General features: G+C 37.3%; 1 protein-coding gene across 2 annotated transcripts in view; it reads left to right on the forward strand.

The window, feature by feature from the left end:
- FRY (FRY microtubule binding protein) overlaps positions 1 to 26,240 on the forward strand; it is a 186,051-nt gene that overhangs the window by 71,276 nt on the left and 88,535 nt on the right. For both annotated transcript variants that reach the window (XM_071804672.1, XM_065829999.2), the window contains 14 exons: positions 5,823 to 5,962; positions 7,911 to 8,001; positions 8,400 to 8,479; positions 8,596 to 8,676; positions 9,982 to 10,150; positions 12,585 to 12,677; positions 12,772 to 12,870; positions 14,786 to 14,887; positions 16,162 to 16,265; positions 16,752 to 16,860; positions 17,828 to 17,914; positions 19,633 to 19,804; positions 21,014 to 21,146; positions 25,247 to 25,354. In XM_071804672.1, the coding sequence (XP_071660773.1) occupies positions 5,823 to 5,962; positions 7,911 to 8,001; positions 8,400 to 8,479; positions 8,596 to 8,676; positions 9,982 to 10,150; positions 12,585 to 12,677; positions 12,772 to 12,870; positions 14,786 to 14,887; positions 16,162 to 16,265; positions 16,752 to 16,860; positions 17,828 to 17,914; positions 19,633 to 19,804; positions 21,014 to 21,146; positions 25,247 to 25,354 (1,568 nt within the window). The remainder of the gene's footprint in view (positions 1 to 5,822; positions 5,963 to 7,910; positions 8,002 to 8,399; positions 8,480 to 8,595; positions 8,677 to 9,981; positions 10,151 to 12,584; positions 12,678 to 12,771; positions 12,871 to 14,785; positions 14,888 to 16,161; positions 16,266 to 16,751; positions 16,861 to 17,827; positions 17,915 to 19,632; positions 19,805 to 21,013; positions 21,147 to 25,246; positions 25,355 to 26,240) is intronic.

A 26,240-nucleotide genomic window follows, 5' to 3' on the forward strand; every position in this document is an offset into this window, starting at 1 on the left:
TGAAATTTTCCAAACTATTCAGATTGAAATTTTCCAAGTGTCTGCCTTAGCCTGAGTTGTTGGGAATGTTTCCCTTTTCAAGTTTCACCCTGTTTTCTGCTTGAACAGCACAATCATTTTGAGATGTTCTAGTACTCCAGGGACTGATTGTACGCCTGTAATTGGGAGATGGAACCTGAGCCTGGCTGATGGACCTGTTCATATTTACCAAAATCATTTTAGATCAGCTAAACTGTAGTTAGATTTTAATTTAAAAAATTCTAATGTACAGTAGAGATTTGATAGAACTCAGCTAGAGTAGAGACAAAAAGACAGAGCAAAAAGACTTTCTCACTCAATAGATTAGGTCAGTACATCTCAGAATTATAAAGCTGTTTTGCAGATGGTAGCATGTCAGTATTATAAAGTTGTCAAGAAAGTATGGATAAATTTGCTGATATTGAAAGTGTAGTCTACCTGGAAAACTCTGAAGATCATGATTCCACATGATACTAAAGTCCAAGTAAGAGGGCATGTGCTTTTAAGTTTCAGTTTTTAAGTTATATATTTAAAGAGTCTGTGGGATGAAGGAAGACCAGGAAAGGCAACACAATAGAGAAGCAATTGGAATCTCTCCATGAGCAAACAATTTCAAGGGCTGTCTAATAACTTTGACTTTCAATTTTAAGGCATCAGAAGTGACACACTGTCAAAGAAACTCCATTTTCTTTTTTTTTTACTTTATCAAAATTATCTTTGTTCAATTTGAATGAAATTGAGAGGTGATGCTGGAGTGACCAGGTCACTAGTCACTTTAAAATACCTGAGCTGCATCTTCTAACCATAAATTAAAAACCAGCGAAAGTAACACATGACCTGATTTAAACATTGCCTATTTCAAGTCAGCTTCAGAGGTGGAAAAAAGAACCAAAAATCCCCTTTTGCAGTAACTTACAATGAGCAGAATGAAAGTTTAGCTACTCAGAGTAATCAGTATCACGTTTAACATTGAAACCCCCAGACCATTTAAAACAATGATGATAGCATTGCTTACTTCCCCTTAACAGCTTCATCTCCAGCTCTGTGAGAAGCAGCGTTTTTTCTCAAACACCATTTTAGGAATAATGCTGGTTGTGATGGTGGTGATGGATCCAGCGTCTCAGGACCTGCCTGCACACAGGCAGAGCTGGTTCTTTCCATACAGATGTCGGTGCCTCCTGCCAGGCAGAGTATTGTCCTGTGGGCTCTGTTTGGCTGCCAATTGCATCACCCTCCTCAGACTCATCTTAGTGTCTTGAGCAATGTATGAAGTCATCTCACTTATCCTGACTTACAGAATCTCTCACCATTAGACTAACAAACTGGATTCCTTACACTGACTGTATTTTCCTTTGTAGGTGCGCATGTATCTTTGTAGTATATTTAAAATAATGTTTTAAAAGTTCCCGATTTGACAGCATTAGTTGCCTATTGGCAAAGAGCATCACTGCTCCAGCATTAGCATGCTCTGTGTTCTCGATTACAGAAATGTTATTAAACATTGTACTACTGAACTATGACTTAAACTTCCTTTCACAGGAAACCATAAAGTCACAGTACACGAAAAGATCAAAAGCTAGGGTGAAAAACCCCATAATTATCCAAGAGGCTTATCCTCACCCAAGGAAACATTTTTATTAGTCTTTTGTCAGCCCCTGATGAAGTATCTTCTGTTCTTACCATGGTAGATAAATGCTCTGTGAACTGACATCGCTGGAGGCAGAAAAAGGGCACTGTGCAATTTTGGACCAAGCTGCAGACACTTTTCTGTATGAAAATACAAAATGAATGTAATGTTTTGGCCATGAAAGTGAAAAATTAACAGCAAGGTTTAGTTTTCATATGAAACTGTATATGAGGTACCTGCTGCAGGAGTTTCATTATAAACTGTGCAAAAATTTGTGCTCGTTTTAGTTATACTACTTTCTTCTTATAAGGGGACTAGGTTGGAGAATATAGATTGGAAAACAAAAACATGTAATGTTTAAATACTTTTAGGGGATGGAAACAAAAAATAGGTCAAGCTAAAACCAGGAAAACAAAAATGAATAATAGTAAACAGTGTGAAAAATACAAACATAAATAAGACACTAAGTGGCATACTAATGAATAAGTGTCCCTTTTTCATACCAACCTAAATGTGGTAAACGGCATGCTGATAATTGTTCCAATCCAATATTATATTTGTTAGATATCGTGAATAATGGTATCATCATCATTGCAGTAGCGCTGCACTTGGGCCCTATTGTGGTTTCCGTTCCCTGCGTTTTAGGCATTGTCCTTCTTCACCAGCAGAAGGGCCCATGGCAGAGCAAGTATCATGAATGTTGTTGACAGGGTCATAGAACAACCTTTGGCTCCTGATCAGAGGTTTGGGTTCAAGCAATGTGTAAAGAAGTTAATCTGAAGGCAAAATTAAAGGTAACGTACAGAACTGACCTTGGTGCACACTAGAAATGAATATGTTTCCATGTAAACTGTTACCCGGACAGTAAAACAGCTCTAAAAATTGCTAATGGATAAGCAAGTAAGGTGAAATTACCATCTACAAAATTATTATATATATAAAAAAAAAATCCTCATTTTTTTACTCAACAAACCAAGGTCATAAATGAAAATTGGTTCCCAGAGAGATGTGATTTCATAGCAGTGTCCAAAAAATGCTTAGAACAAAGGTGTGAATGAAAGGAGATCCATACAAACATAACTGCATTACTTGCTCCTAATGTTTCATTTTACAGATTTTGCAATTAGAGTTGGGTTGCCTAGAAATCTATTATTACCAGAAAAAAAGTTTGTCTCAAAAGGTCTAACAGAATTAGAGCATGTGTATGCTTTGATTACTGCTTAGGGCAGTTCATCTCTCCACCTTCCCCCTGCCCCAGCCTGGAGAACTTGGAACAGGAATTGTTAACTTTAACTCTTCAATTGCATATATTGCATATGAAATCCTGGTGTTACTCTGGTCCACGAGAGTTTTGCTGTTGATTTCAATGAGGGGGGTTTCATTGCAGCTGTTACTTTCCTTGAGTCTATATTGTTTGTAGTTATGAGGCTTTGTTATAGAAATGCCTGATGTGGAAAAAATGTTGAATGAAGGGAAGATCTTATTGCATGTCTATGAGTATCCTAAATACAGCTAAGACAATGTTCATCAAATCTGCTCTAGTAGCATTGATAGAAAGTGCAAAATCTCACTCCTAATGTACATTATTTGGAATATGCACGACAACAATTTGAAGACAGAATATGCAGATACTATGCAAATAATAGATAAAAACCCAAAACAAAACAAAGTGTGAAAATGAAGTACTGCAATTCTGCATTATTAAAACGGTAATAAAATACACATTTAATCTACATACTGACTTATATGTTATATGAAAAAAATGCAGAGCCAAGAAATTAAATATACTGTTGGAAATTGAATGCAGTTATTTGCTGTTAAAGCACGCAGGAATTTGTCTGTGAAATAAAAAAATAATCAGCATCTATCTGCTCTTAGTGGAAACATTTCTCGTATTTGTATTTTGACAATATAGCAAGACTTTCATGGAAGTCTGTGAAGTGTAGCAAACTATCTGGGTGGAATGTTCATTAAGTTTACCCTTGTATATTAGTCCAAAATAAATACTAAGCATTTACATAAAGTATATTTAATGCTCTGTGAACACAAGTTTTAAACAGCTCCGTACTTGTGCAGCTTTCTTATCCTTAAGCCATACAGTAGGTAGTTCATTTATGATGGAAGAACATGATCATTTGTCCAACAAGGACACACTTGTACATCTGTGCACTCCCTTTCAGGAGCAGCACAGAGCTGGGATTCATCTCCCTCCTGGACATACTTCCAGTAAATGAAAGGGTTGAGTAACCAAGGCGCTGGCCAGACTTCCCTCCCTTCCTGCTCCCTGAGAGCCAGGTCTTTGCCCAGTCCACCCTTCCTTCCTGTCTTAAAACTGCAATGACAGAAAGAATGAAAAAAAAGCTGTATTGACTTTTTATCCCTATTAAAGAGACACACTGTAAATTCAGCAGAGAAGGTGTGGCTTGAGGAAACTGAACAGGAACCACTTTGACTTTTTGTGGTGAGTGAAATTGCATGGCTGGGTTGTAGAGAAGAGCATTGATATATATGTTGGTGAACTTGCAGGAAGACATGATTGAAATGACTTTTTGCTTACAGTTAAATATTGTGATCTCTTAAAATATATTTAGGTCTGTTCTAGTCTTCCCCAGCAAACCCTTTTTCACTACTTTTCATAATTAACAACCAGTACTACACCAAAAATTTTTAGAAAACAATAGAGAAGCAATTGGAATCTCTACGCGTCCTGAGTCAGTAGTGAATAGTTTGCACTGACACTGGGTGGTTCATGTCTTCCAAGTGTTTATCTGAAGTCTTGTGCTTGAAGGCTTTGGTGTAATGGAGCTTGGGCTGCTGTTGCAATTCTTCATGAAGGCCTCCTGTCACTGCTGCAAGCAGTGCCTTCGTGCCATCTTCCACAGCAACTTGTTTCGTATTTCAACTGTAAAAGTATATCGGAAAAACTGGATTGAAAACTTTCCTGAAATAGTACTTTTATAGAGCCTTTATTTTCACAGGATCAGTTATAGCTTTCTAGTGCTCTGTGCTTCATTTTAGGCCATAATACTTGAATCCAATCAAAACAGTATTACTTTATCCTCCAAATGTCTTATTAATTTTAGACCACAACATCACTGTGAATTAGTTAAATTCTGAGGCAAAAAAGCTGCAAAACAGGTCAGAGTTATTGATTTAAACTGTCATCCACAGAAGCTGTCATTTAAGGCTTTAGTAACGTTTGGGAATTGTATGTGAGGTGCTCAGTCTCCCAGTTTTGCTCTTGTCTTAGTCACAGGCTTCACATAAGCTTGGTCCTGTATGAGACATTAAACTCTAGTGGTGTTGTTCCACGAGCACTGAAATGTGCTGACCTAAGTTTAAGCAGGCGGCTAGACCTGACAGAGGTAATGCCACAGCCTTTGCACTTGACATGAAGTACATACCTCAGCACTTCACTTTTCCAGATCAAGCCCTGCATGATCTTGAGGTGGTCACAAATCTCCAGATCAGTAATTTATGTCTATTTTAAATAGTTGTTTTCTTAGAATGCACACAAATGCTGTAGCTGTGAACATTCAGTTGCAATACTTATATAATCCTCTTGTATAATAATGGGCTGGTTTTTTTCGCCCCAGCTTTTGACCTTTTCATGTTTTGCAGTTTTATGGTTTCCTGTCATACAAAGTTTAAGTCATAGTTCAGTAGTAACATGTTCGGTAACATTTCTGTAATGGGTGACACGGTTGAAACTGAGTGAGCAGTAATCTTCCTTTCCAGTGTTCCACTAGAGCTGTTTAATCAGGAAGTTTTAAGGATTGATTTTAACCTATGTTTTACTTATTTGTGCACACGAAGACACAGGAAACTAAGTATTTTCCTATATAAAAGAGAAGTCTAAACTCAAATCAGCATTATGTAACAAATAGAAGTAAGCCCTTTGAAGAACTAGATAGTTTTCTGGTGTGTTGTATGTTGTTATAGAGAATTTTAATGCATTGTAGCGTCATCAATGGAAAGATGCTATAGACATATAGCCTGTTACTGCACTTCTGCTTATGTTTCAACAGGCAATGCAGAATATTAAGTCAGTGCTTGTACCATGGATCTCAGAAATGAAATGAGAACAGGAAAGAACATGTCTAACCATTGAAGTAGACTTTTTTTAAGGAGGAGGAGGAACTTGAGCACTGGTTGATTTGTTGTATTTTCCCCGTAGGTAATAAGCTCAATGAGCTCGCTTTCAGAATATTGTCTGCCCTCTATCCTGCGCACTTTGTTTGACTGGTATAAAAGACAGAATGGCATAGAAGATGAATCTCATGAGTACAGACCAAGAACAAGCACTAAATCTAAAAGGTATGATTTTAGATATGCATACATACATTATTGATAGATTCTAAATTAAAGATACTACATTTCAGCCATCAGTTTTTGTGAGGTTACAGTTGGTTGAAAGTTGTCGTTTTTTTCTGCTTGTTCCTGGAACTCTTCTCTCAGCTTCTAAATGGGTGCAGTATCTGATAGTTCAAACATTATTTCTTACTGCTGTTTTGGATGCTGTAATGTCATTTAAATATTGGTTCGTATAACCTGTATCTGTCTTCTTTACTCCAGTGAGCAGGGAATAATTCTGTGACACTTCGAAGCATTTTTTTTTATACAGCTTTCTTCTTAGTTGTAGAAATTTCACATACACCTGTCCTCAAGCCAAAAGATTGTGAATCAGTCAAAGACCTTTAGCAACATTGACTTAGCTCTTAAACAAGCAAACAAAAGTAAAGACCCCAAAACAAATATATTGATCTCTCGAGATATCAATTTTTCCTCAGTGATAAGGTGACAGAATAGTCTTGGATTTATTGAGGTCTGGCGGTTTGGTACAGGCGTATTGTTCAAACTTGAAGTTTTTCCAGTTACTTGAAACTGTATTTACACACTTTAATAGAACAGCAGGAGAATCAACACTGGTGGACCTGGTGTTTGGAAATGCGTAGGCAATTCTTCACATTAGGATTACATTCTAATCCAGTAACTACTGAAGGCAAGAGTTGCTGGAAAGAAGAGGTAGGAGCCAGTGTTGGAATACCAAGGTAGACATAAACCTGAATCAGACTTTTCCAGACTCTTTATATCAGTGGAAGCAGGCAATGTGAAGGCATCAAGTAGCTGTCTGCTTTTGTGTGAGATGAATCCTTGCCTTGAAGAGCCTCCTTCTCTCGGCTCACGACAGAAGCCTGTTACAGGATGACCTGTCTTCAGGAACTCCACCCAAAATCTAGTTGAAAGTCAGCTTAGCAGTGAACCAAGGCCACTCTGTCGATTGACAGGGTTACACAAAGAACATGTAACCAGTCCTTTCTCCAGTTAATGTGAAACCAAGAAAACCAAAATGCAAATAACTTGTTTAATCACTGATCAAGCAGAACTCTTAAATGCATGCTTTACTAGAAGCTCATAAGTACCACTGAAATCACTAAAGTTCTTAATGTTCATGAGAATTGTGCTGACTTTATGGAAACAAAAATCTCACTGAAATCAATGGTAACTGCTCCAAACGGCCTGCAGAATTATGCTAATGTTTAATTTTTAAAAAGTATTGTATATTTCATGTTATCTTTTCAGTACACTTTGAAGCTGTGATCAGGTGATCCAAATTGATACTTTTCATATTTGTATTGCAAGCTACTCACCCTCAGGCATTTATTCCTCTGTTGTTCTGCACAAGAACGTGTTTGCATATTTGACGAGTGATGCCAAAATTTAAAAAAAATAACACTGGAACAGTTTTTAAAAGAGGACATAGTTTGGTTATGAATTCTCTGTTGGTACAAGTCTAAATATGAATTTGATAGTACAAAATAATTTATTACATTTGTCTCCAAAGTGTAATTGATAGCTGTCTAAATGGTGCCACCACCAAAGAAATTAAAATTAAATCTATTTGTTAGAATATAGGCTCAAAAAGTCTCCTTGTCTTCGTGTTTGGGTTTTTGTTTTGGATTTCTGGCTTTTGTTGGGGTTTTTTTGAGAAAGTTTTGTGTTGATCTTAACCTGGAAAAAAAAGAGGGAGGAAATGGAGAGTGACATTTAAACATTTGAAAGAAAGTAAAAGTAACAAATTAGTTTTGGTCTATTCATCACAGATTTTAAGAGCCTATCACTGCCTTACTTTCTGAAATGCTGGGCTGCAGTTTAAAACATAGAACACAAGTCCATGTTATCTCTATTTGTGTAACTGAGGAAGCATATAATGTGAGTTACAACACACAGTCTAAATATTGTGTTTCCTGTTTTGATTTTGCAGTGATGAACAACAGAGGGATTATTTAATGGAGAGAAGAGATCTGGCTATTGATTTTATTTTTTCTTTAGTTTTAATAGAAGTTTTGAAACAGGTATGGAGTTCTTCAGTTATTCATTACCAATGGAAATGTGGAAATTACCAATACAACCTAATTTAAGGATTCTTCTTTCTACTTCCATCTTTAAGAGTCTAATAAAAACAGGAGATACACACTGCACACTTTTTTGTTGCTGTCTTTCTTGCACGTGTAGAATACATAGCATTCTGTGCTCATACAAACTTTGCTTTGCCAAGTGTTTGGAGCTAAATTATTTATCTTCAGTACTAAATAAACTTTAAATGACTGGCTCATTTCAGTGTTTTGTTAGCTAGATGCTATTTCGGCTAATACTGTATTTGTGTAGGGAAGATACCTAGACATAACAGAAGCACTAAGGTATACAGCTTGAAGTGTAATATATGTCTACCAGTTATGTTTTGTGTTTCCAGATTCCACTTCATCCTGTAATAGACAGTTTGGTACATGATGTTATTAACTTGGCTTTCAAGCACTTTAAATACAAAGAAGGGTAAGGCTCTTATTCACACAAAAATTCTATGAAAGAAATATTTGCTGAATTTTTCAATTGTAGTGATTTGAGCAGGACACTTCCTCAGCCTACAATTCTTTCTTGTCTTTTGCTAGGTACCTTGGTCCTAACACTGGAAATATGCATATTGTTGCAGATTTGTATGCAGAAGTAATAGGTGTTCTAGCTCAAGCAAAGTAAGTACAATTGAATACCACACGTGATGGAAATCCGAGAAGCTTTACTTGTTCAACATATTAATATTCTGATTTTCCCACTTTCTTAAAAGGTAGTTTAGGAATAAATAATTTCAGCTCATTGTTCCTCTGTTCATCCAGGTGTCCTAGAGCATAGAACTCCTGGGAAACACAGACTTTTCTCTATCTAGTCCAGTGATACTAAATAAATTCTACGGGACTACAGTAGCATTATTTTTCTTATCTCAGCGATGACGTCTGTGGAAAGCCCAGAGGGCTGGAGAGAGCTATTTTAATTACAGTTTATTCTATATGCTATTTTTTCTCTAGCTGGGCAAACCTAAAATTGGCTGTACTCCAACATAGCAACATTTTAAATTTTCTCTGCAGTTATTTCAGTTTAAAACTTAGCGCAACTGCTTCTGAATCCTTCATCCTGCACTTCTTAGCCCAGGTGGCACAGTGAAGACAGAAGACACTTTGTGGAGTCCAGTCTTAAGTTTAGAATCTGGAAGCAGACAGATTCAGAAACTCATTTACCTGATGTAGTGTCTCATCATGTGCTTAACACACAAACTAAGCAGAAGTGTGAAATTTACTGCCACAACATAGATCCATGTCAGTGATTTCTGTCTCCCCACTTCTTGGTGTTGCTGAGAGCGAGTCTGCTCTACAAGGCAAATCAACTTAGCCAAATGTTTTGGGTTTTTTTTGCTTGATGTAACCAAAGCAGTGTTTTGAGTTCCTGGAAATCATATGACTTTCACAGACTTCAGCTAAGGCCTTACCTGGGCTTCTGAATTGTCTGGGTCAAAGTCAAAAGGGGAAGTGGCATCTGTATCTAAAGCTTCAAGTTGACTGTCAAAGATAAAACATACCTGTTCTCCATAAATACTGTTTTTCTCCTCCAGCTGTGAAGTGCTTTGCTAAGGTGTTACTACCACTGAATGGCTTCTTCCTGCCAACCTGTTTTTATCTTGGATTTTTAAAAAACCTCTGAGGGGATTATGCTAATGATATTGTTAGCTCTTAGGTGAGAGAGAGGTGTGGTAAGAAAATAATTGAAAAGATGTGGTTATCCAAACAGACCAAGATCAGACTGTATACCTTGTTTTCTTTACTGAGTTTGTCAGAAGTGAAAGAAAACGAAACAAAAATAAACTTATTCTCATACTGATTGAAATGATGTAATACTTTACAACCAAGATTGAATCTTCTTTAGTTTTTTCCCTACTTAGATACCTTACAAGACAATTCAAATGTGAATCTGTACTTTTTTTGTAACTAACCAATGTGAATTTGTAGGTTTCCTGCTGTAAAGAAGAAATTCATGGCAGAGTTAAAAGAGTTACGGCATAAAGAACAAAGCCCATATGTCGTTCAAAGCATTATCAGTCTTATAATGGGAATGAAATTCTTTCGCATTAAGATGTATCCTGTGGAGGACTTTGAAGCTTCTCTTCAGTTTATGCAGGTAAAATTCTTGAGTAGATAACTGCGGTTCCCAAACTTTTTAGAACAATGGTCTTCCCTTTATCTTTCCTGTAATACTTCAATAGATTTTCCATGTCATTCCTACGTAAGTGTATGTGCAGCTACTTTGTGTTTCTTCTGAACATTAAGCACTCCAGTCTCCAGTCTCTGGAGTGTATCACTTCATGCCAGCTTTTCATCAGTTGTATACCCTGAGTGCCTACATCTCAACCTCCAACAAAAAGAGTTTTGGTTCTGTGGACCCCAGACCTCCCACCCTGCCATCCCCGAGCTGTTTCTTGCCCTGTGTCCCTGCCCATCTGTATCTTCCTAGCTGTAACCTTCCCCCCTGGACATAGTTGCCAGAGAGGAGAACAACTTTGAATGGAGAAAAACACAAAGAAAGAGACAAATAATTGAGGCTAAAGCTGGACAGAATTTCCTTTGAGTATGTTGGCACCTTCCACCACATCTTCACCCCCCGTCCTGTAGGGTACATTCTGTACCCACCCAGTGTGAGACCCACAAGTACAGAGCATAGTTAGACTGTCGTGAATGCTTTAAATTAACAGATTACATGATTTTGTAAAATGAAGTAAAATCTTTTATGTTTAAACATTTTTGAAGTCTACATCCTTGCTGGTAATGTACCATGGGTTCTGTTCCCATCAACAAGTTTATTTAGTTTAGCCTTTTTATTCCCTCATTTTTCCTTGGGATCACTCTCATGACTACATGGTTTGTAGCTACTCATCCAGTAAAATACATGTTTTAGATAAACCCTCAGGTAAAGATCAGCTTATTGATGGTGTCAGTGGAGTCAGAAATCAATGTTAGATGCCCACAAGTAAGGATTTGACACTGGAATGCACACACACATGTACTGACACACAGGACCATTTCTCTAAGTCCTGAACAGGAAGCACATTCTATTTTAATTTTGTGATGTGTTTTAAACCATATTTAACAACATATTTAAAACATATTTAACAATATAGAAACAGCTCATTTTTCTTCTTACCTTATGCCTCATGATATGAACACATCTTAGTATGTGTTAATGTAATTTATCCAGATATCAAAGTAGTGTGTGTTTGGTGCACATGACTAATATGAGTGAATGACCATATGTTTATGGCACAGCACTGCTGGGATCCAGTGTTCACTGCTACTGAAATCAGTGGTAAAGCTCCCGTGTAGCAGACTCAAAATTCAGATGCAAGTGTTCTCTACCTGGCTTATGACCATGGTATCTCAGCGCCAAATTAATTCTCATATGTACTTCAATGCATCCTAAGATGCACTGTGTATGTAGGAAAATTAGTTTTGCTCCATTTGGTGAAATACACTTACAGTTCAATTGTGTGGCCAATCGATGTGTTAGTTGGAGTATCAAACTGCCTCAGCTACGAGCTCTGTCGCACCAGCTCCAGTAGAGAGAGCCACTTTTAACAGGTGAGCTGATCCCAGGAGCGAGCTCCAGCAGAACCCGTCTTCCAGCACAGGGTGCAGAGCCAGCCCGGGAAGGATCCTGTCTTTGCACAGGGGCCTCAGCCGCATAGCAGAAGTGACTGAAGCCGTGTGGTGTAGAATCCTGATCGCAACCAGGAAAAATTATGCATGGTCTGAAGTGTAAACTGCTCTGCACGCATGTGCAGGAGAAAAGGTCAATGAGGAACATCCTTGTAACGTCAGTGGCTTTGGGGCCTTGGACCCAGAGAGGGGGAAGTAACTGTGGCAACATAGTTTGTCATCCTCAGAGAAGTTGTACAGAAACACGAGAGTGGGTGGATGCTTATCTCCCCTCCCGCACTTCCTGAGCAGCACAGCTGTGTGACAGGAGCTCGCTGCGTGGTTAGGACAAAAGTACATTTTTATTTTCTCAGTCCACAGCTGCAGGCTGGAAATTGCAGTCGTTTGAAACAAAGGTCTCTTCCCTCACATAGCATGGTTCTGTATTGACCCTTAATCTGCACTGGGTCCTAGCAGTGAAATTGATCTTTAAATATTTACAGTAAGATTGTTCCTTGCCTTGAGTATCTTACCAGCGAAGTATGTTACTTCTCTGGCCTCCCAGAGCATGGTGCAGAGCAGTCCATGTGGCCTATTACTCCTGCTCCTGAAGGTGCCCACAGGGGAGGCAGGAGGTCAGCCCCTCTCTCCAACTCCCTTTCCGTCCCCAAAACAACACTGGGCACAGCTGGAATCAGTGAGAGTTTGTGGATTATCACGGTCAGAGAAACAGATCTTTGATCTCGACATAAGCCCTGCTTTGTGCTTGCTGCAAGATGCAGATTTAGAATTTAATAGATAAATGTTTTCTGTGGGATTTGCAACATAATAATCACTGACACTTCATGTGCATTCAGCAAACACTTAGATGTACTTATTCCAGCTGATACATAATTTATGCTCCTTGTTTTCTTTTCTTTTAGGAATGTGCACATTATTTCCTTGAAGTTAAAGACAAAGATATCAAGCATGCACTGGCAGGACTGTTTGTTGAAATTCTTGTCCCTGTAGCTGCTGTGAGTTTATTTTTCAGGTTGTTTGCATAATATCTTCAAATTAGATAAAACAACTTGTGAAACAGTCTTTTATTAACATGAAATTTTCTTGCAGGCTGTTAAAAATGAAGTGAATGTCCCCTGTCTAAGGAACTTTGTTGAAAGCCTGTATGATACAACACTTGAACTTTCCTCACGAAAGAAGCACTCATTGGTTAGTAACCCTAAGAAGCAGAGGCTAAAATTCTTTGTCAGAAATATCTTTGTGCAAGACTCTGGGGAAATTCAGAGAATTGGTTGCAAAACCTTGTTCTGCATTTGGCTTTATAACCAATACATTTCTATTTGCAGTGAAGGTTATTGTGTTTGCAGAAAATAACCATAATTCTTTTATTCAGAATACGATCAGAATCAGTTTGAATCAAACAGATGTTTTCAGCTTCTAGGTCTGTGATGATTAAATGGTTAGATTTTCTCATACTTGTAATGTGTAAACATTAGGAGAGGAGAGAGAATAGAGTTCACTTCTTGTCAAGCGAGAACAAATGAGGCATGTGGGAACAATTCTTTCATGGGGCTTAAATAATACATTGCAGGAAGAAAAAAATGTATAATACGTGCCCTTTTAAATCCGTAACTTGGCTACTGTGCAGCTCCCTATTTCATTTTTTTCTTGTGAGATGCACAGTGGCACTGCAGTGTATTTTTGGAAGCACGAGTTGATCTGAATTAAATGAAGATCTGAGTCAGTTTGACGCTGGCCGCCCTAAGCAGTCTGTCTCTCCAACTGGGTCAGCACACGTCTGCGCTGCAGCGTTAGCTGATCCGTTTGGAAGTCTTGGACCTTTTTAGTAAAGAAAGTTGTCATTCGCCCTCCCTCATTCTATGGGAAGGTCAAAAAGACTTCCCTGTTCTCAGTGCTCCCAGCAGATGCTGGTCACTGGCACAAGTGAATCTGCTGGGAGGGCTGCAGGAGGACACTGCGCTCACTGCCACCCTCACACCGCTCCCAGGGGAGAGTGCAAGCATCCTCTGGAGCACAGGCCTGATCCAGTTTGAATTACTGGGAGATTCGGGATGGATTTTTGATTTCCCTCTGCTTGTGTTTGTGTGGCTCTGTTCCACCCTGCCGAGTTAATAAAACATGGTTGAAACGGCAGCAGGGTACGAGCTTTGCTGTACAGTTTTTACATGAGATAGAACTTCCCCAAACTGGTGGCCGTACTTGCCAAAGTCAATACTACGTGCCTGAGAAAGGATTGCACAGCTGGGGCTTAGCATTTGATTGCTTGTCTACACATACCACACTGGAGGCTACATAGTTAAAAGTGACAAAATAGAACAGATTCTTGGGAGAGTGTGATTAGAAATGCAAACATTGCGAGGAGGAGGAGGAGGGGAAAGGCAAACAGTTGGCAGAAATAGCTGCAGTACATATTTTCAGGCTCCCGGTAAGAAAGCACACTCTTTAGAGTCTGAACAGGACCTTCTTTTCCAAGACCAGTGTTTTGTGAACCTGTGCACTCACTGTCCAGGCGGGATAGGGACACTCATCTTGCCTCATTTTCTATCTGAAAGTACATTGTGTGAGCTAGTCCAGATTCCAGTACTTGAACTTCTATATTCTGCCTTCCTTCTTTTTATTTTTTTCTTTGCAAGATGTAACTACCAGCAGATCCAGGCATTGCCTGTATTTTAACACAATCCTTTAGGGTGTTTGACATGTCTCTCAGTAAATATTGTGACTGCAGAATTTGAGGAGTAATAGACATCTGAGCATTCACAAATCCCTATTATTTCTGTGGTTTGGTTATTTCCATGCTACCATTTCTCAGTTAACTGACAGAAATTAGCCCTGTGAATCTGGAAAATTGTGGCCCATCTTTGGATTTATTATACTTCTATAAGTAGGCATTTGGTTAGTTTTAGTTCATACATAAAACATACCTGTAATAGCTTTAGAGAAGGGTTCCTTTTAAATTGTACTATTTAAGAATGTGTTTATGTTGGCTAACGTATTGCAAAAAATTGAGGAGTTAGAGCTTTAAGTTTACAGTAGCTCTGTTAAGTTACTTTTATGTTGTGTAGACATGCAAATAATGTGGTATTGACATTGATTTCTTGTTTAGGCTTTGTACCCTTTGGTAACATGCCTGCTTTGTGTCAGTCAGAAGCAGTTCTTTTTAAACAGATGGCATATTTTCCTCAACAACTGCCTATCCAATCTCAAGGTTAGTATCTTCTGGTTTTAATATTGTATTAGAACTTGAATATGCACTACTGATCTCTTGGAAATCAGTTTTAGGTAGATGTACTAGATTATTGCTAGTATCTGATTCCATACTTATTCTAATCACATGCTACAGCCATTGTATTCTGCTGTAATAAAGAAAAATAGGGATATGGTTTAGTGTCAGTGTTGGGTTGATGGTAGGACCCAATGATCCTGAGGGTGTCTTTCAACCAAAATGATTCTATGATTCTATGAAAAGTATTTTCAATTATCTGTTCCATATAAAGCTTTATTGCATAAAATGTGTTGTCAAGGAGTTAAATGGAAATTGCAACCCCAAGGAGGCGTTCATATTCCTAGGCTTGTAACAGATGGCATGCTTGAAGTTGGAACCATATCCCATATCATTGCCAGGTTGTCTTCCTTCCATTTTGTAGGACCTGGACTGATAAACATTCAGGAGTTATTGATGGCATTGGTTGCAGTTTCTTTGATCAAACCACTGTCTTTGATCTGTGACTCAACATTTGTTTGCAGACAAAAATTCTGCTCTTTGCCATGGAGATTCACACTGTGGGTCAGGCAAATCTTATCTCAGGTCAAAGTGTACCAGACTCCTTCGAAGTTTAACGCAGAGGATAGCCCAACACATGGGATACCATCTGGTTGGACTGCATATACTTGCACCCTACTCAGAAAACCCTTAAAACTACCACAGAAAGAGAAATCTGCATATCATCAGAGACCCAAAGACAATCTTGTACTAGTTCAAAAGTTTCTAAAAATAAACAGCAATTGAGACAGATAACCAATTCAGTCCAGCTGATCCCAGATGCCATGTTAATCAGACCAAGCTAAGCATCCACAGATTTTTGTCCTTTCACTGTTGAATATGTGCAGTACATTTATTTATCTGTTGTGTTCTTTGTACCAGGTCTCCTCCATAGGGCAGCAGCTTTTGAATTGACGTAATAAACTGAAGATTAGGTCTTGTTTTCAGAGTCAAATTGAGGTGGTTTTCAAATAAAAGATTTAAATTGTAACATGTATCTAACTAACTTAATAATTGGGTTTTTCCACAACTTAAGGAACACAAGGGGAGGTAGGTCAGATGCATAAGCGTCTTGCTGCCACAGGAGTGGTGCACTGGCCACGGAGGTTGTATCTTTTGTAGTGTCATTATGAAAACTCTGAACCTTGACACCTATTAAGTGCAGAACTTCCTTTCTAATTTGTACCTGAAGTTTATTCTTACATTCTATACTTATCTAGAATAAGGACCCAAAAATGGCTCGAGTTGCACTGGAATCTCTGTACAGACTGCTGTGGGTTTACATGATCAGAATTAAATGTGAAAGCAACACAGCTACCCAAAGGTAAGATGCTGTATTTGTAATGATAATCAGACCTTGTAGCGTGGATGCTGCCAGTGAAGAGGTTTTATAGTTCTCATGAACTCCTTTGAATTGATCGTATTCCTGTTGTGAAGTAAAAAACTCAATTGTGCACAACAAAGTATTCCCTTTTGTGGCACCATCAGTTATTCTCCCACCTATTAAAATTACTGTATAAAGTGTTTCTGCTTTTGAAAGAAATAAAACTCAGTCCTTGCCTGGTTAGAGTTAGAAATATTTTTGTAGCAGCATGTCATTGATTGTTTATTATTACTTATAGTAATGAAATAAAATAATCACATTTAATTGGTAGCAGTGGGTCAGAGCAAGATACCCCATTACATTTTCATTTCAAAGGAAATACATTCTAGTCTTTCTAGATGGAATAGGATTTCTAACTTTAGTTCCATGGCAGGTGAAGGTCTGCAAGGTCCAGAGATGTCTAATGCTTTTTTCCTTCTTTTACAGTCGACTTATTACTATTGTCACAACACTTTTCCCAAAAGGGTCCCGTGGTGTTGTGCCAAGAGATATGCCTCTAAACATCTTTGTGAAGATAATACAGTTTATTGCACAGGTATGGGAGAAACAGGCATATGTCTTTTCACTTAATGAATAACTTGTTTTTCTAATAAAAAATAAACAAATGAGTAAACTTCTGTTTTCTGTTTTTTTTTGCAACCCCATTGTCAATATCTTTCTTCTAGGCAATGATAAAATTATAGAGAAAATATATAGATATATAGATAAAATTATAGAGCTGGGGCAGACTTCTTTGGAACAACAGGTTTTGATTAACTTTATTCCACTGAAAATGAATTAAAATCTATTCACTTCAACTCAAATGTATTTTTGTCAGGTTTTGGAATTGCCAGCAAGTCAGAAAAGGCATTTGTTGACAGGCTCTGACTGTCAGTAAAGTTCAAAATAGTAAGCCACATTTTATCCTGACACCAAATAATTCTGACTGTACGGGGCAGGCAGTTGCGCAGCTTTTAAAGCACCAGGTCAGAGGAAAACCACGCTCAGCATGTACTTGACGCATTTAGTTTTCATCGGTTCAAATGGGAATTGCTAAAATCAACTAACCTGCAGTGCTGGAAGTTTGATCTCTTTTATTGCTTAAATTCAGAAAACATTCCCATTGAGCAAAGCACTTAAGCACATACTTAAAGTCTTTGAATAGGAATTAATTGAACAGATGCTTAAAAACCTCCATGAACTGCGCCATCTGTGAACAAGCTCCTTTTATATAAAATACTACGTTAGTACCATAATTACCACAGTTTAAATTAAATAATTAAAAGCTTTATTTCCAAATTGGATCATTTTATATTTAAATGCTATAAATTTTTGAATTTGTCAACATCCGGCAGTGTTGAAAGCTTAGACCTGACAATATGTTCTGCATGCTTCTGAAAATCTTTCTTTCCATACATTTAAATAGATCCTGATTAAACTGGTTTTCAGCATTCTGTTGCCCTAAAGAAAATAAGTAGCAGAAGTGAGCAGCTTAATGATTTGCAATATTTTTACTATTTTAGGAACGTTTGGATTTTGCAATGAAAGAAATTATCTTTGACTTCCTCTGCGTTGGAAAACCAGCAAAAGCTTTCAGTCTCAACCCTGAGGTATGATGTGCCTCTGCATTTTTTTTTGAGTTAGTGTATATTGTATTGTGCTATTATACTTTTACTTTCTGGTTACGTTCTAAGCATGCTTTCCCCTTTGTCCAGTTTTTAGGTCGAACCTTGAACTTTATTTATTGGTAAAATCCATCTATGGACTTTGATCTGTGAAATGTCACATCATTTATGCCTATCTCAAGTTCCCTTAGTGAAGATTATCAGATGTGAGGCAGTGCAAGTGTATAAAACAAAAATAAGAAGATAAATTAAACTATTGATCATAGTATCTCCTTATTGCTTTGCTGTAATATGCAATGCCTTAAACTATTTTAACATAAAAATAAATTTTCTGTGACAATTTCAATGTTTTTCAAAACAGTTTTACTGAAGAAAAGTGCATGATGCACGAAGGACTGAAGATGACAAAAAAGAATAAACACTAATAAAGTATTACCCCTCTGACTGGTAAAGCTGCACTAGCGTTAGTGTCATGAGTCAGCTTCCTAGTACATTCCTTAGAGAAAACAATCAGAAATTCGAAAAATGTTTGAAAAAAACAGTAGTAAAATAATGAAAAATTCCCTGGAAAATATTTGCTTATAATTTTGAAAACATTTTAATTTGAAAATTAAGAATAAAAAGTGTTTGTGATCATCTTATAAAATATGTCCATAGAAATCCTGCAGTATTAAAGTCATATCTATTCATTAAAACGTGAAAATAAGATGAGTTGCCTATTATATTTGATACAAAAAATATTTACAAAAATAAATCAAACTTTTTACTGTCAAAAGCAGCAGAGGTGAAAAGCAAGCTTTACTTTGAGCACAGCTTTTGTCTTTCTTCAGCAGCATAAAGAAAAATGACAGAGAATTCTTAATCAGGCAGCCCCCACCATGTTCTGGGTTGTCACCTGCCAGATTCACTGCAGCTGGTCCTGCAATGGACATTGTGTATTAGCATTGCATGAAGCCAAACTCACAGGGCGCGGACATAGTCCTTGGCTTCTTGATGAATCAACACCTGCAACTTTACTGTTTCTCTAACAATGTAAGTCGGAAAACAGTGAAAAAATAGGTCTACTCTTGATGTACGTAGCCTTCAGCGCTCTAAAAAAACCCACTCATAATCCATCTAAATGCACCTCTGGGAGAGTGTAAGTAGGTGAGCCTGTGAGGTTTCCTGGGAAATTGAAAACATTTTGGTCTTTCAGTTGTTGCAGTGCAAGGGCTGCAAGTTTTTCTCTGGTGAATTCCCTGAAGACATGCAGGTCACTTAACCTCATCTTCCTGGTGTTTTTACATTGCAGTTTGGGTACTGAGCACCATTCCAGACTTTTAACACAGTGTGGTCAACCATGGGGCCTTTCAAGACAGTTGTTGATGAGCATGTAGGACATTTGTGTTTATCTGAAGGTCCAGTTAAGATGTATCACTAAACTCAAGGTCAAATCCACGTGTTTTGGCCTGAAGAAAAAGAGATAATACACTAATGAAAATACATAGAAATAAAGTTTTGAGGGGGCAGTGCAGTGCTCATAGTGCAGATAGGAATTCACAATTTATTTTGTGGGCATTTTTTGTAAAATAGGTCAGACTAGTCCATGTAACGAGGATACAGAAAAAATGCTGGCAAGTACATCCTCAAACTTTCAAAGCAATTGAAGAGTATGAGTAGAATGTGATTATTTGATTATGATACTCATCTTTTGAACTTTACAGAGAATGAATATTGGCCTGAGAGCTTTCCTTGTAATTGCCGATAGCTTGCAGCAAAAAGATGGTGAACCTCCAATGCCAGTGACTGGAGCTGTCCTTCCCTCTGGAAACACTCTCAGAGTGAAGAAAACGTACTTGAGCAAAACTCTTACAGAGGAGGAAGCTAAAATGATAGGTCAGTGAGAGAATGGGTAATATAGAAACTTGGATGAGAATGAATATGAATAAGTCTTCAGTACCTGAGCAGAATAATTTACCGCTGTTACATGTTCAATTGATTTCTTTATTGTAAACATTTACTTTCTTGTTCATTCTAATGGTTTACAATAATGGTTTAGTTTGACAAATACTGCTTTCTTTTCTTGTTTTAATTACTTTCAGGAAAAGTCCTCAGTGGTGCTCCTCAAGTGGTAGCAACCCTGTCTTCTGGGGTTTTAAGTATAAAGACTGTTAAGTATTAGTTTCTTCCAGTGCTGAATAGCTGTGTTTATTCATGGATATTCGTGTTATTGGAAACAGTGCCTGTGCTCAGAAAATGTACCAGCTTTGAAAACCAGCAAAGATTCCTTTGATATCCTTATTTTAATTGCAGTATCTCACACAAAATGAAACTTTCTAAGTGGCAGAAGGTTTTAAATGTAAAATAAAGCTGAACTGAAGTGCTTGAGTTAAAAGCACCATTAAGGTAAATGGACTTCCTTCATAGTCAATGTAGAAAGAGAATCTTGTGCTGCAGGAAAAGAGCTTCTGTATCGTGCCTTGGAGGTGCCTGTTTTTGCTGGCAAAAAAAAGCAACTTTGGCTACTCACGTTAGCACTTCAGTAAGTCCTCAAAGTTAAGTGAATGAAACAAAGTTTACGTATTTATACACTAGCAGTAAAGACTTGTGCTGTTGCTTCATCATTGTAGTAATATCAAGAATATAAGCAATAATTAAGTCTCACTGCTGTTGAAATGTACAACAAATACAGTGTTTAGTCCTGTCACTAATTCCATTCATTTTGGTTACTCCTCATGCATTTGATAATGAATGTTTGCACTATTGAATTCTTATATTCTATTAGCAATTTCTTGTCTATTTTATGATACAATTTCCTAGTTTCCATGCATAACATGTAAGATTAAACTAAGTAATTCCTAAATTTTCTTTTGCCTTCTACTCTGCCATTAAATTTTCGATTGTATCAGATCTGAAAATCGATGCCATTTTGAAATCCTAAGCTTACATTGTCTTTATCAAATAAGAAGAGAATCAACCAGAGAATAGATGGCTAAAAATGTATTTTTGAGTGTTAATACATACAATTTCATTAAGAAACTTGCTTTTCCAAAATATATGTGTCTGTAAATATCCCAAATTATACAAGAATGCATATTGTTGCAGGTATGTCATTATATTATTCTCAAGTAAGAAAAGCCGTGGACAACATTCTCAGACATCTTGACAAGGAAGTGGGGCGGTGCATGATGCTGACCAACATCCAGATGCTCAACAAAGAACCCGAAGACATGATTACGTAAGTGCTGTAGAGCAGTAAATCCCATAAAATATTGAGATGTAATTTCAGAACTTTTTCTCTATTTCTGTCTATTGTGAGTCATCAGAGAAACAGCAAGAAACAAAACCGTTTTGCATAGTTAGTATATACTTTGAAAAACTGTTTATGACAAGTTGACTGTACCTCTTTGCACGTTGCAGTGTTTGGAATTGAACCGATGCTCTCAATGTACCCAAAATCACATGTGAATCCTTATGAATATTTAGATGGTAGAAGTTGAAAAACCAGAGTGGAAAACCTGTCAGGCTATGCTCAGTACACTGTTCCAGGGTGTATTTGCATCATTGAACTTCAAAATAAGTGCAACAAATTCTGTAAATCCCTATTAGTGATAATCTTTCCAAAATCCTATTACTATTCACGCCTGTAATCAAAATCAAATCTTAATTAAAAACCCAAGTTATTTTGTGATGAGAGTCTTGGATTTAAGCAGTACCCCACTGGAACAGAATCAAACCGGTATGTCTCAAGCGGTGTGGAACAGCAGCACTTTACACTCTCATCCAAAATTATTAATGAGGGAAGTTTCCTAGAGAGAGCTCTAATGTGGTGGACATCTGGTAGGCTGTAGAGACACAGAGACATCATTTGACACACAAAGAGCAGAGGTTGCAGAGATCCAGCTGTAAGGAGACCTTGCATTTCTTTCCTGTTAAAGGGGTGGACACAGTAGTTATACTGGAAGAGAAACAACCCCTGGAAAATAGTTTGAGGTATAACAAAGAGGACATTGGTCTCTTCAATTTTTTTTTTCCATATATCGTCAAAAAAAAAAAAAAGACAACTTGCTAAAAATACCATGAGTGGTAGATAGACTGCAACGATTGACCGAAGTCAGCTACCTTTTACAGCTGATATACTCTTTATGTTTTAATGTCATTCCTCTGCCCTTGTTTGTTGCTGTCACTGTGCAGATGAGATTGTAAGCTCTTTGTATCTTAAACATTGTCTTACTTTATACATTAATATGCCGGTGTTACTATCAGATAATGTTTCATTTTCTTCTTACAGTACTACTCAGTATACTGCTCAGTGTTCACAGCTTTCGTAACTATTTTGGGTATCCAGGCTTTTGCAAGAGATGACGTGAGTTTGGAAACTCACATTTTATTCCCAAGAGACAGTTGGATAGTAAAACCTTGAGCACTTAGAAAAGAAGTGTACTTAGCCTTAGCTATAAATGTCCTTTCTATGGTTTCTCAGCATCACCAAAGTGTTGCTTATTTTTAGAGGCAGGGAACAAGTAGACTTAAAAGAGTTTTAAATTTCAGGAAGTCTTATGGTTTGATAGTCGTTTTTGTCAGACATAAGGATTTTAAAGTTGGAAGATCTAGACATGTAAGTTACTGTATTTTTCTGTTATACATTATATCCAAATAGGCTGTAACATAATAGACACACTTGAAAGAAAAAACACATTAGAACACATTTTAACTTGTTCCTCCAGGGAAAAAAACTTTCTGGGACACTTAATTATTTGTTGATCTAAAATCATGTGAACTCATGAAAACCATCATTAGCTGTTACTATCAGCATTTTAAATGTCCCTTTTAAAAACTTAATTGTGCATGATAAGTGGAAAAGTCTATGTATTGTTTTTATGTAATTGCTTATCATTTTATTCACAGAACTTCATGCTTCACTAGAGTTATGTAGTTGGTTTGAGTTCTTATGGGTTTTAATACATAGACAGAACACTAAATTTATCTGTATTTTAAAGTTATGGCTTTTGTCATATTTACATACAGTTAATTTTATTGTATAAACTGAATATCATAATGATATTTTTAATAACAAAATAGTATTCAGAGGGAAGTAGCTAGGCAATGAATAGTCATAATATTTGAAAGTATACAGATTCTGGAATTTTCTTTGGCAGTGTCAGACGTGCTTCTGTATTTAATGACTGATCCTTGAAGCGTTTATTGTTGAAGTAGTAAATGCCACTCTGAAGAGTCTTACTCAACTCCTGACTAAGGAGCATCCTTTTATCCTTTCTATCCTCCACTGGAATATGAATTTCAATACTGGTTGTAATTATTTTTAACATCTTGTCAGAATAAAGCATCCATTTTTCTAGGATACAAACCTGTTCTTGCAAGTACTTCAGAGATTTTTGCTGATAATACCTAACTAAAATCTGATACCGCTGGTATGGAAACACAAACTTCCCGGTGAGGACGACTTGTTGGTGTGTTCATCCAGAGCTCGTCCGCTTGGATCCTGGCTCAGCTGGAGATGAGGAGAGGGCTCTGTGAACCCTCCCTTGCCAGACGCTTCATGTGCTGTGCCTGGTAGCTCGGATAAGTTGAGGACTTGAACAGTTAGGTTTGGATCTTCTCCCGCTAGTTGTCTGAGCAATTGATAAGCCACAGAACAGCCACAGATTTTACATTTATAAATAATTACTCATTTGTCTTCGTAACAGTTTCCTTTCAGACTAATATTTTACTGACCTCCATTTTAAATGCACAAACTGTTTACCCTTGCCACGAGTGGATAATGAGGAAACTCTGCAAAGTTCTCTTTCCACTTCAAGTCAGCAAGGAAGACTCATTGGCTTGCCTGCAGATAAAATTACTGATTGCCCCTTACTGTTTACAACTACAAAAATACAGTATTTTGGAATAGTTATTAATGCAACTAGTCTTTTCATTAGCAACGATAGTTCAAAGTTTATAACCAAGTTCTCTGATAAGATGTTGTATTTTACTGTTTTTCAAGCCAATTGCTGACACCTTCTTTCAAGTTCTGTCTGCTAGGATACAGGTACAATGAGATAGAGAGAATTCATTGCGAAAATACTTTCCCCTCATGGTAAAATTTAAGTCAGTAGATTAAAATTATATAATCATATTATTTTATTAATGTAATACATATTCAAGCTGATAAGTGTATGGAGTGTTAAGAGAAAGAATGGCATTCGCTAAAACTCTGTCTTTACTCTTCAAATTAAGTAAGCCTAGTGTCAGTTTGTGCCTTTTCTCTACTCCTTATTTCAGTGAATGCTCAGTGTTACTCTAGAAATCTTATTTTAGACTTGTGAGATGGTATTACGTTCAGGCTTTCTCTGTGACTGAACACAGAAGTACGGTATCCAAATGCAATTTATTCTGTTGGGTGGAGAGGCAGAGAAATGTAATAAGCAGGGCATTGGACTAGTGTGCAGGAAAACTAGGTTCATTTTCTTTTTGTCACTGAATTTCAGTGTGGAGTTTAGTAGCTTACAGTCCTTCTTGGTGTCTTTCTCTTCCCCCCATTCTTTTGTAGTTCAATCGGAAGCTTTAAAACAGGAACAGTCTTTCCCTGCATGTGTGCAGTAGGGTCCTAAATAGGACCTTGGCCTTTTGACTGCTCCAAAGCACATTGAAGGCTAATAATTAGTAATATTGTGGGGAAGACTATACAGTTTGAAAAGCTGTTATGCTTTGGTTATTTCCTCTGTGCTCAATCATCAAACAATAGGTAATCTTAATTCTTTAAAAAAATACATTGGAAACAAATCAGAAAAAAACTGCATCTTCTTTTTCAGTGTAATAACATGTGGTGTGCAATTTCCAGAGATCTGTGCCCTGTTGAGGGCAACTGTCTGCATCTTCAGTTTTGTTATTTGGGATTCCTACATATCTGCTATTTGCTTTACACAACTGGTGTAATATAGCTATTGTGTGATGGGGGACACACCAGTTTTTTCTCATCCAAAGCTTGCATCATGCAAATACTGGTCTTGATGAAGGAAGCCTCCTACATTATAATTCCATCTTGATACATTTTCCTGTTCCTCTCAAAGAGAAACAAATGAGTCAGTAATAATTGATTTTTCAAGTACCGAGTAGTTACAATGCATGAAAAACCTCAAAACTGGAACCATTTAATCAATTGAAGCATTTATTCATGTTTCCTTTTTGTTTCATTTATAGGGTCTAACTTTCTGTCCTGATGTTCTTACTAGGCCTCTGGCACTCCATTATGTCCAGCCCTATTCTGAAAAACTGTAGGTGGTTCATTTAACACAGTTACTTGTTCAGCTTAGTCAAAATTCTGGTTTAATTTTTCAGTGGTGAAAGAAAACCGAAAATCGATTTGTTCAGAACATGTGTTGCTGCTATTCCTCGATTGCTTCCTGATGGAATGTCAAAACTTGAGTTGATCGACTTGCTGTCAAGGTAAGCTGTTTGAGCATTAAATGACTTCTCAAGGGGAAAAGAATGAAAAACTGAGCCACAGGATGCGTAACCATTTCTTAAACAAAACTATATGCTTATAAGAAGTAATCTGATATTGATAGATAAGACACAGAGGTCCCCGCATCTTTTTACAGGCATTGTGTTTATATTATAGACTAATAATTTTATAAGAGAATAGATAACGTCAGCCAGAACTCTCTTCCGTCAATATGTAGGTTACATGATACACCGTTCTTTGTGATATTCACCATTCTTCATGATATTCACCATTTATTGCCTTTTTTAACCATGACAACATTTTAGTTAACAGAAAAGAACATCTTTTCTGTGTAGTGCAAAAATGTGGAGATACCTGTTTGGTTTTGATTTATAATTCCCAAATGCCTTTTTGATAAGACAGAGTGTGCTAGATAAGCTATCTTTCCAAATATTTTAAAATTTATGAAAAGAAAAGGATAAGTTTAAATTTCATATCGTCCCTGCCTGGGGTCCATTGAATTTATCCAGGTAGACTTCGCTTCGCTGGAGAAAATGACTGCTAAAACAGCTTAGGTTTCAGGATGTCTGATCAGTGACATACTGCAAATAATTATGGTAACAGGTACTGGTCAGTACAGAAAAATCTGTTACACTTAAGTTCCTGTGTGCGTTATTTATGTGGGTGGATTATGGTGGTCAATCAAGCCACAGCAGCATATTGCTCTCAGGTAACTGTGACAAAGCAGTCTTGACCGCTCCATTCTTGCTTGTGAAACATCTGAGAAGAATGGCAGGTATGGGAATCAGAGGGTTACAGCAACAGCAGGTTTTTTTGCTCTACGAACACCCAACTCCCAGTGATCTGCTAAAACAGCAAAACAATTCT

Source organism: Patagioenas fasciata, chromosome 1 (genome assembly GCF_037038585.1).
Source record: "Patagioenas fasciata isolate bPatFas1 chromosome 1, bPatFas1.hap1, whole genome shotgun sequence".
NCBI lineage: Eukaryota > Metazoa > Chordata > Aves > Columbiformes > Columbidae > Patagioenas > Patagioenas fasciata.